This window comes from Etheostoma spectabile, unplaced genomic scaffold (assembly GCF_008692095.1).
Source record: "Etheostoma spectabile isolate EspeVRDwgs_2016 unplaced genomic scaffold, UIUC_Espe_1.0 scaffold00016351, whole genome shotgun sequence".
Taxonomy (NCBI): domain Eukaryota; kingdom Metazoa; phylum Chordata; class Actinopteri; order Perciformes; family Percidae; genus Etheostoma; species Etheostoma spectabile.
This window is the reverse complement of record NW_022604092.1, coordinates 1-11,284: the sequence shown is the minus strand read 5'-3', so window position 1 is coordinate 11,284 and position 11,284 is coordinate 1. Positions and strand designations below refer to the sequence as shown.

The 11,284-nt window shown below is 48.9% G+C and overlaps 1 protein-coding gene across 1 annotated transcript; it reads right to left on the bottom strand.

Moving 5' to 3' along the window:
* Positions 1–15: 15 nt before the first annotated feature.
* On the bottom strand, positions 16–11,104 carry LOC116679506 (ras-responsive element-binding protein 1; the record flags this gene model as incomplete). Its single annotated transcript, XM_032509166.1, is given in 7 exon segments — positions 16–304; positions 2,257–2,369; positions 3,223–3,387; positions 4,648–4,809; positions 5,516–5,725; positions 6,594–6,784; positions 9,365–11,104. Coding segments are annotated over 7 exon segments (2,870 nt in total), but the record flags the coding sequence as incomplete, so codon positions are not given.
* Between the last annotated feature and the right edge of the window lie 180 nt (positions 11,105–11,284).

The window sequence follows — 11,284 nt, the reverse complement described above, 5'->3', positions numbered from 1 at the left end:
GTGGCGAGCGAGCGTTGGTGGCGTAACGGAAGCTCTTCCCACACACTCGGCACACGTGCTTGTAGTCCGGCTGCTGCCTGGCGGCGAGTTTCTCCTTCTCCGGGCTCTCGGCTGCGACGCGGGGAGCAGAGGTGGAGGAGGACGACGAAGACGAGGAAGACGAGGACGAGGAGGAAGAGGAGGCAGGGGGTTCTTCCTGAGCGGGGCCCGAGGACGCCGAGAGCTTGAAGCCGATCAGCTTTTTGCCGAAGTTCAGGTCGAGACTCTTGTTGCTGTGGCAGTCGTCGTCGTCGGCGCTCTCCACCTGGAGGACAACGTCAACATCATTAACCCTGGTGGTGTCCTCCCGGGACAAAAAGGGGACAAAATTTGACATTTACGTCCCTTTTACTGACTTTTTTTTTTAGTTTTCACTAACACCACCTTAAATCCAACCCATTGTTTGTGGTAATTTGATCAAAGAGAACCCCCACATTTCAGATATAGACACTTTTGTCAGACAGGGGAAAGGTTTCTGGCCTTAACCCTCGGGTCGTCCTCCGGTCAAACTGACCCGTTTCTAAGCGTTTAATATCAGAAATATGGATTTCTTTCACCCAAATGGCCCAAAAATAACATGGATGATTCAATACAACGTTACTTTCATTGAATTTTTGTGGGTGTTTTATTTAATCTTAAAGCATTTGAGTTCTTTTTTTTGAATGGTTTCCAAACAGTCTCCGGACTAAACTCTGACATCGACCCGTCTGAGATCCACTCAACGTCCTCTGATCTCAACTATCAGTCAAAATAATTCATCATTTCTGCCTTTTTAACTAAAAACGTATGTATAATTTGATATAAACGAGGTTTGTTGACCATGAATTCCAAGAATAAGTGTAAAACCTGTTATTAAACCAGCTCAGGTTTTTTTTTTTTTTTTTAAAGCCCCAAAAGCATGGAAAAAAAGTGAGAAATAAATCAGAAAAAAATGACAAAAACATCGGAAAAGCACCAAAAAAATATATATATATTTTGAGCTGGAATGACAAGTTCCTGGTTAACGGGAAGACAACACGAGGGTTAAGAAAGACAAAAGAAGAAAACTATTTATTTTATTTTACGACTGTAGTTGTAGTGAATGTGACGTAGATAAGTCACCGTGTTGCTGAGGGGGGTTCCCCACACCTTCTGACTAGACGTGTACTTTACTGCCCTTAGGCACCGCAGGTGACGTTAACTGTTCGGGGAGCACGGCCCCTTTAAATGTCGGGAACGCGTGGTGACGTGGGACGTTATGGGGTCGGCGTTAGGCTCAGCGACTTATTCTGTTTATGTGTTATTTTTCTGTGAAATAAACGTGAGAAGTTGTCAATTTCCACACGAGTATCCTTTTTTTTTCCCAATTCAATTTCAATTAAATTGTATTTACAGAATCAGTTCATAACAAGAGTTATCTGGAGACCCTTTACAGATAGAGCAGGTCTAGACCACACTCTATAATTTACAAGGACCCAACAGGTCTAGTAGTTTCCTCCAGAGCAGCAACAGGGCCACAGTGGAGAGGAAAAACTTCCTTTTAGGAAGAAACCTGGGACAGACCCAGACCCAGGCCCAGCCCCAGGCCCTAGCCCTGACCCAGACCCAGGCCCGGGCCCTGACCCAGGACCAGACCCAGACCCAGGCCCGGGCCCAGGCCCAGGCCCAGGACCAGACCCTTGGTAGGCGGTGTCTGACGGTCCTGGGTCCTACATATATTATATATATTTGTCTCTCTGTCTGTCCCCCAGGAAGCGTCCCAGGAGGAGGCCCGCGGCCCTGGTTCTGAAGGAGAAGGCGGTTGTGAGCGCGGGGGGGGCCGCCATCGACCTGGAGTCCAGCGGCGAGTTCGCCAGCGTGGAGAAGATGCTCGCCACCACGGACGCCAACAAGTTCAGCCCCTACCTGCAGCCCGGGGCCGCGGACCTGGGGCCCAAGAGAGGTAGGGGGGCCTCATCTCACTGTCTCATCTCACTGTCCTGACGGTCCTGGGCCAGGACCGGGCCCGGGCCCTGACCCAGACCCAGACCCAGGCCCAGGCCCAGACCCAGGACCAGACCCTTGGTAGGCGGTGTCTGACGACCGGTTGGGGTTAAAATGAAGAGGGGCAATAACAGTCCCAAAAAACAGTAGTCTGTAGTAGTTCTGTGTAGTAGTCCATGGCGTAGCAGGGCCCTGTGCAGCATTACAAGGCATTTCTTTTTTATTTGTTTACTTTTATCCGGTAAGGAAGGTTACCTTGGTGCCGCTGCTGTGTGGTGGTCTGGTCTCCGGCGCCCCCTGCAGGTCCGGACGCTGCTCTGTGGCTTCTGTCTCCTGCTGCTCTGCAGAGCCGCCGGCCGGGCTGCACCCTGCAGAACCGAGCCACACATCCCTCAATATACATTATACATAATGTAAAATAATATAATGTAATATAATATATACAGCAAACTGGGCAGCAAGAAACACATCTATCAACCTTCCACCCCCCCCCCCCCCCGCTGGTCCAACAGCGGGGGGGTCACGTAAGACTTCTAAACAGCACAGTACTCCAACTTGCACAGTTTTACGTTTACTTACATCTTTGTAAATAATATTTAGGTAGGTCGTATATTTTTGATGCCCTGCCTGTATACACGTTGGTACATTCTTTCCTGTTTATTATTTCTTGTAGATTCCGAATGTTAGAGCCCGACAAGATATATTATTATGGGCATTTCCCGATATATTGGTGCCCGCATTTAAAATGGCCTATTTATAATTTTAAAAATTAAAAAAAAAAAAAAAAAAAAAAACTCTGATTGGCTGTTAGAGGGAATGGGAGAGGACCTCTGGTTGGTTGATTGCATGTTACGCCCAGAACCCCCCCCCCCTCTGATTAATAAAAGACACCAAGTCCAAACGTCGCTTTTTTTCGGCATTAAACCAGCAACAGTGGATTTGGACCCGCCCTAAAACGCACCTGCGCCAGGTGCTTCACGCCGTGCGCTCAGATCCTTAAAACCGGGTCCTTAAAGGGAAAATTTACCCGAACTTTTGCTTCTGTTACCCCGTCTTTTAACCCTTGTGTTGTCTTCCCATCCACAATTAAAAAACAACAACAACATTTTCAACAACATATATATCAGAAAGATCACTTCGAGAGATAACTGACGGTCACAATCCACCATTAACTTGTAATAATTTGACTCATGGATTAATCGTCCGTTTGCGATGACTAACCGGGGCTGGGTTTGTGGGAGGGGCTTGACTGGGATGACTCCGCCCCCTGCTGGTCTGAGTGGGTGGGGCTCTCGGAGGAGGGGGCGGAGCCTGAGTCGGTGGAGGTGTTGGCGCCGCTGAGGTCTTGAGCTTCTGGAGCCGTCTGCTCCGTCTCCGACTGACTCTCTGCAGGACAACGCGCCGTCAACACAATCAACACAATCAACACAATCAACACAATCAACACAATCAACACAATCAACACAATCAACACAATCAACACAACAGATGTATAAGAAAACAACACATGGGAATTCTGCTTTTCAACAATTCGGCTTCATTTTCCGCCCGATCTTTGCTTTTTTCAGGTAATTAACTTTTCCTGAAACTGCTATTTCTGAAGTAAATGAGGAACCTTCAAGCTGGGCAACATATCGATATCGAGATATGAGACTAGATATCGTCTTAGATTTATGTAATGTCTAATATGACATATTCTAAGTGTCTTTTCCTAGTTTTAAAGGCTGCATTACAGTAAAGTGATGTCATTTTCTGAACTTGCCAGACTGTTGTTGCTGTTTTATTATCGGCCTTTACACTAAGCGATGACATGGCGGTTGTGTGGCTGTTCTTGTGTGAAGTACACGCAACATTTTCCAACTTTCTGCTAAGATATTTGTGACTTTTTTTCAATGAAAATGCGGGATTATGAAATCATGTTATCTCATCTTGTGACACATCTTGTGTGTGTGTGTGTGTGTGTGTGTTTCTGACCTTCACCTGCGTGCGCGTGTGTGTGCGCACGTGTGTGTGTGTGTCTGACCTGCGCTCTCTTAAGAGCCTTCATCTTGTTTTGTGCGTGTGTGTGTGTGTGTCTGACCTGCGCTCTCTTGGGAGCCTTCGTCTTGTTGTGTGTATGTGTGTGTGTGTGTGTGTGTGTGTGTCTGTGTGTGTTTCTGTGTGTGCGTGTGTGTGCATGTATGTGTATGTATGTATGTATGTATGTATGTATGTATGTATGTATGTATGTATGTATGTATGTATGTGTGTGTGTGTCTGTGTATGTGTATGTGTGTGTTTTTCTGTGTGTGCGTGTGTGTGTGTGTGTGTGTGTGTCTGTGTCTGTGTATGTGTGTGTTTTTCTGTGTGTGCGTGTGTGTGTGTGTGTGTCTGTGTGTGTGTCTGTGTATGTATGTATGTATGTATGTATGTGTGTGTGTGTCTGTGTATGTGTTTCTGTGTGTGTGTGTGTATGTGTGTGTGTGTGTGTGTGTGTGTGTGTGTGTGTGTGTGTGTTTCTGACCTGTGCTCTCTTGGGAGCCTTTGTATTGTTGTGTGTGTGTGTGCCTGTGTATGTATGTATGTATGTATGTATGTATGTGCGTGCGTGCGTGCGTGCGTGCGTGTGTGTTTCTGTGTGTGTTTCTGTGTGTGTGTGTGTCTGACCTGCGCTCTCCTGCGAGCCTTCGTCTCCGTCCTTCTTGGCGAGGGCGCCGTTCCTCCGCAGCGTCCGGTGCGTCACGCCGTGCTTCCTCAGCAGGTGGCGCTCACAGTTGGACTTGGTGGAGAAGAAGGCGTCGCACTTGGGACACGGGAACGGTTTCTGGCCTGAGGACGGACAAAAGGAAAGATTTCTCTCATTTTATGACTCAAGTAGTAATTTTTTTAATTTTTATGAAGTTTTCCAGTAAAGACGTTCTGTAAATAATTAACTCGGGTCAAAAAGATTGACATTGTTGTCCCCTGTCAGACTTTTTCCCTCTGCTCTGGTGTGTGTGTGTAGGTGTGTGTGTAGGTGTGTGTGTAGGTGTGTGTGTGTAGGAGTGTGTGTATGTATGTGTTACCGGTGTGTGTCAGCATGTGTCTCTGCAGCGAGCTGGCCCAGGGGAACACCTGGGGGGGTGTAGGTGTGTGTGTAGGTGTGTGTGTGTGTTGTGTAGGTGTGTGTAGGTGTGTGTGTAGCTGTGTGTGTAGGTGTGTGTGTGTGTAGGAGTGTGTGTATGTATGTGTTACCGGTGTGTGTCAGCATGTGTCTCTGCAGCGAGCTGGCCCAGGGGAACACCCAGGGGGGTGTAGGTGTGTGTAGGTGTGTGTAGGTGTGTGTGTAGGTGTGTGTGTGTGTTGTGTAGGTGTGTGTAGGTGTGTGTAGGTCTGTGTGTAGGTGCGTAGGTGTGTGTGTGTAGGTGTGTGTTACCGGTGTGTGTCAGCATGTGTCTCTGCAGCGAGCTGGCCCAGGGGAACACCCGGGGGGGTGTAGGTGTGTGTAGGTGTGTGTAGGTGTGTGTGTAGGTGTGTGTGTAGGAGTGTGTGTTACCGGTGTGTGTCAGCATGTGTCTCTGCAGCGAGCTGGCCCAGGGGAACACGCGGGGGCAGAAGGGGCAGGTCATCTTCTGGACCGAGTTGGAGTACGCGTTCTTCTTCCCTTTGGACTGCGGCCCCACCGGCGCCGGCCTCACCTCCTCCCTCGCTCCTCCCTCCTTCTCCTCCCCCCCTCCTCCCCCTCCTCCTCCTCCTCCTCGGTCATCTGTCACACGGAGAGTTGGAGTCATTTCTTTTGTGTGTAAATAGTATTATTTGATTACAAAACCTCTTAAAAATAAGGATTAGCGCTGAAATGGTTAGTCAACACTACGGGCAAAAACTTGGAAAACTGTATTTTTAAAGAGCGTTTGAAGGAATCCAATCGGGGTTTTTTTTGGTAATTTGGTTAAAAAGAAACTCATATTTCAGATATAGACATTTTTTAAAGGGTCAGATTTGACCCGAGGACAACGGGAGGGTTAAAGAACAAGTCTGGGCACACAGAAGTACATAACAGTGGTACAATAAGTACTCTCATGCTATACTTCACCCTTGTTTTATATTCAGGTCAAATTGACCCATTTTAAATTTTTACAAGAAGAAAAATGGAACAAGTTACACGTTTTCTACCTGAGATCAGCGTCCTTTCCTTATTTCCTGTGATAAACATGTATTCCTGACTCAGAACATTATTCTGGATATGACACTTATGTTGTTTCCATAGTGGATTTTTAACATGAATTATAACCTTATGATAATAACAAACCCCACTTCCATGTTTAATAGTGTGCTAGTAGAGACTGATGCATTCCCTGAACATAGATGTTATCTCAGCTGTTGGAAACGGAGATAAAGACCATATTTGTTGATAGCTTATGAAGTCAAATCTTATTTGAGAATTTCCTTTAACCCTCATGTTGTCCTCGGGTCAAATTTGACCCGTTTTCAGTTTTTGCATCACAAGAAAATAGGCCTTCGAAATAATAATAATTAGAAATATCCAATAACTTTGGACAAAATGTCCCGGGTCAGATTCCCCGGGGGACCCGAGGGGGTCCCTACAGTGAGATGAGGCCCCCCCCCCCCCCTACCTCTCTTGGGCCCCAGGTCCGCGGCCCCGGGCTGCAGGTAGGGGCTGAACTTGTTGGCGTCCGTGGTGGCGAGCATCTTCTCCACGCTGGCGAACTCGCCGCTGGACTCCAGGTCGATGGCGGCCCCCCCCGCGCTCACAACCGCCTTCTCCTTCAGAACCAGGCCCGCGGGCCTCCTCCTGGGACGCTTCCTGGGGGACAGACAGAGAGACAAATATATATAATATATGTATAATATAACCCCAACCCTCCTGGGACGCTTCCTGGGGGACAGACAGAGAGACAAATATATATAATATATGTATAATATAATATAATATAATATAATATAACCCTCCTGGGACGCTTCCTGGGGGACAGACAGAGAGACAAATATATATAATATATGTATAATATAACCCCAACCCTCCTGGGACGCTTCCTGGGGGACAGACAGAGAGACAAATATATATAATATATGTATAATATAATATAATATAATATAATATAACCCTCCTGGGACGCTTCCTGGGGGACAGACAGAGAGACAAATATATATAATATATGTATAATATAACCCCAACCCTCCTGGGACGCTTCCTGGGGGACAGACAGAGAGACAAATATATATAATATATATAATATAATATAATATAATATAACCCTAACCCTCCTGGGACACTTCCTGGGGGACAGACAGAGAGACAAATATATATAATATATGTATAATATAATATAATATAACCCTCCTGGGACGCTTCCTGGGGGACAGACAGAGAGACAAATATATATAATATATGTAATATATGTAATATAATATAACCCTAACCCTCCTGGGACACTTCCTGGGGGACAGACAGAGAGACAAATATATATAATATATGTATATAATATAACCCTAACCTTCCTGGGGACAGACAGAGACAAGTTATATATAATATATATAATATAATATAATTTAACCCGCCTGGGACGCTTCTTGGGGACAGACAGGGACAATTATAAATAATAAATATAATATAATATATTATAACCCTAAACCTCCTGGGACGCTTCCTGGTGGACACAGAGACAAATTAGATATATATTAGATATTAGTGCGTATACATCAGTGCGTATATATTAGCGTGTATCCATTATCCTTTAATTATTAATTAATGCGTTTCCTTTACTCTGGTGCCACCTGGTGGTCGACTGTGAAACGACACTGCATCAGTGTATAAGTATATAACTGTACAAGTGTTACTTTGTTCTGTTTTTGACTCTGTATTCGGCCTGCGTGATTAATCGTCATGAAATCGTGATCTCAATTCACGATTCAATTTTTTAAAAACTTTTTTTATGACTTTGATTGGATTTATTAATATGTGACTTTTAGACATAAATGGTATAAAATCGGTTTTAATGCTCTCTCCGTTCTCTCCAGTGAAGCCTCTGTGTTTCAGGCCGGTGTGGATGCCCGGCGTGCTTCAGGTGCCAGGTTAATCTGAGTCTGGCGCTGCGAATTAGTTTGGTTTTGTCCTGGTTCATGTTTGCGATAAACATTAAACTCCGTGGCAGAGAATCGTGATTTCAATTCTAAGCTAAAATATCGCGATTCGTGTTTTTCCCTGAATCGTGCAGACCTCCTCCTCATGCACAGGCTTTTTTGTCCGTAAAGAAGCAATTTTAAGACTTGTTTTGTCGTGTAATATATCACATATGTAAACAATAATATTACTTTATTAGTAGTAGTTATTGTTATTATTAATAATATATTATTTATAAGATTATAATAGCCCAGTCTGTCCTGAAAAAAATGAAAAACGTTCATATCTTGACTGTAGACACCAGGGTTGAAGTTTTAAGCTTTTTTAGAAAATAAAACAAAACGCACAAGCTTCCTCAATGATATACATCAATATGAGCAAACTGGGCTATTAGAATATTTGTGCTTCTCGTTTGTATATTCAATATATTACACTGAAAAACAAGTCTTAAACTGCTTCTTTGCAGACCAAAACTGTGCACGAGGAGTCAAAAACAGAACAATGTCCATGTCATATTTATTCATATAGCACATTCCCAAGGCCGAGGCCTACCGAAGTACTTTACAGTAAAATGCACAAAAATAAAAATGAAATGAAACAGATACAATAGAAGACCCAGTAAATAACAAATACTAAAAAAAAATAGAATACAACATTCATCAAGACGGCTCCCCGGAGCCAAGCGCTATTTCAAATAAATAAGTCTTCAGCAATGATTTAAAAGTGGACGATCTTCTAGAAGTCTGCACAGCTGCAGGCAACGAGCTCCACGGAGCTGGCCCCATCACCTCTGGATCTCAGGTTGGATCTAGGAACCTCCAGGACCATCAGACTGGCTGGACGGAGGTCTCTGGAGGGCCTATGCAGCCCGACAAGGTCCGTGAGGTACTCCGGGGCCAGCCCATAACAACCCAGGACAAAGTGACACTTACACAGTTACACGACCGTTCGACGTCGTCGCAGTGTCGACGTCGAGGGATTCGGTCGAGAATATCGTGATGTTAGATTTTCTCCGTAACGGAATTGAGAGCCTTGCAGCGCCTTTTTATACAATAACAGAAGAAAGTCGCGGCATTTGCGAAGCATTCGAAGTTATTTAAAAATTAAATCGCAAAGACTCAAGATCGCAAAGACTTGTTTTGTGGTGTGATATATTAAATATATAAACAAATCGGGATTCACATGTTTCCCCTGAATCGTGCAGGTCTCCTCCTCATGTACAGGTTTTCTCCAAAAAGAAGCAATTCAAAGCAGCTCACATACCTGGAGGACACCTCTGATGTTTCGTCCCCTGGCGTCTCCAGGACAACGGAGGGTCCCGGGGCGTCTGCAGCAGCGTCGGCCAGTGACGGAGCGCCTCCCGTGTGGGGCTTGGGGTCCAGCACCACGGCGGAGGCCTCTCTCTTCAGCAGGTCTGGCGCCACGGAGACGGAGTGGATGATCTGAGCGATGGAGGCCAGGGGGGGGAGCTCCTTGATGGAGGGCGAGGAGGTGGAGGTGGAGGTGGCGGCGGTGGTGGTGGTGGTGGTGCAGGAGGCCGGTTTGGGGAGCAGGGGCTTGAGGCGCTGGGCTCGCGTGGCGTTGCCGAGCGACCCCGGGGGAGGGGTGGACCCGGGGGGGAGCTGGTAGCAGCCGAGCTGGGGGTGGGGGTGCAGGGGGGGCAGCGCGCTCGCCGCAGCCCTCTCCTCCCGGGACAGACCCAGAGCCGGGTGCTCCAGGCTCAGCTCCGTCTTGACCTCCGCCGCCGCGCCCCCGCCCCCCCTCCGCTGCCTCTTGCTGGGGATGGACAGGTCGATGGGCTGGTCCAGGACGGAGCACTCGAAGCTCGGCGACACGCTCTCCGTCTTGATGCCGGGCGACGCCGCCCCCCCGCCGGCGCCCAGACTCTTGGCGGAGAAATCCAGGGGCTGGTCCAGTTCTGCTGGGTACACCATGCTGGCCTCCACCTTCACCGCGTGGAGCACCTGCACCGCCGGCTGACTGATCCCGTTCAGCGTTATCGGATTCCCCGGCACCGCGGCGGCCGCGGCGGGAAGGAGCGTGGCGATGTGCTCCTCGATCTCCCGCTCCTGCACCTCGGGGTGCTGCTTCAGCAGGTGGTGGATGCAGTTGCGTTTGGCCAGGAAGGCGGCGCCGCAGCGCCGGCACTCAAACGGCTTCCTCTGGCAGCCGTTGTGCGTGCGCAGGTGGATCTGCAGCGCCCGGTACGTCTTCAGGTCCTCGCCGCAGAACCGGCAGGTGGTCTCGGCGCCGTTGCAGCCCGTCTCCGCGTCCTGGGGCGTGGTGGTGGAGGTGGTTGATGTCGTGGTGATCGCCGAGGCGAGGTTCGCCGTGATGGTGGACGTGACGTACTTGATGTTCTTCTCGATGTCCTTCCGCGACGTCTTGCCGTGCTTCTTCCTGAGGTGGCGCTCGCAGTTGGCCTTGACGGTGAACGGGTAGTGGCAGACGCGGCAGACGTACGGCCGCTCGCCGCTGTGCGTGCGCAGGTGCCGGATCAGCGTGGCCTTGTCCGGCGCCACGTAGTCGCAGATGTTGCACTGGTGCGGCAGGATGCCGAGGTGGAAGCGCATGTGCGCCTGCAGGACGCCGGAGAAGGCAAACACCTGGTCGCAGAAGCGGCACGGGAAGGAGCCCTTGGCCGAGCCGGCGTTGCCGTGGTTTCCCCCTTTGGGTCCCGGCTTCCTCCCGCTTAGCCCCGCCTCCTCGTGCGCCGCCGTGGTCGCGGCCGGCGGCGAATCCGACAGAGGCGTGTGAGCGTCTCCCATGCACTCGGCGTCCATCTGGCCGCCGGTCCCGGCCGACGAGGAGGACGAGGAGGAGGAGGACGAGGAGGGGTTTTTGAAGAGGGTGGGGGTGGGCGGCGGCAGGCTGGGGCTGATGCAGCCCAGCGAGGCCTGCTGGGAGCTCTGGAGCGGGGGGGGAGTCGTCGCCGTGAGGCTGGAGCGAGGCGTCACCGGAGGTTTGGGTTTCAGCGGAGGCATCGCCTTCTGGCCTGGACCTGGAGGAGGAAACAGACCACGAGTCAGCAAATCTTTTGATTATTTTTGGGGGCTTTTCCCTTTACTGACAGTGGATAGACATGAAAGGGGGAGGGAGGGAGGGAGGGAGGGAGGGAGGGGGGGGGGAGGAGAGAGAGAGGAGAGAGGAGAGAGAGAGAGAGAGAGAGAGAGAGAGAGAGAG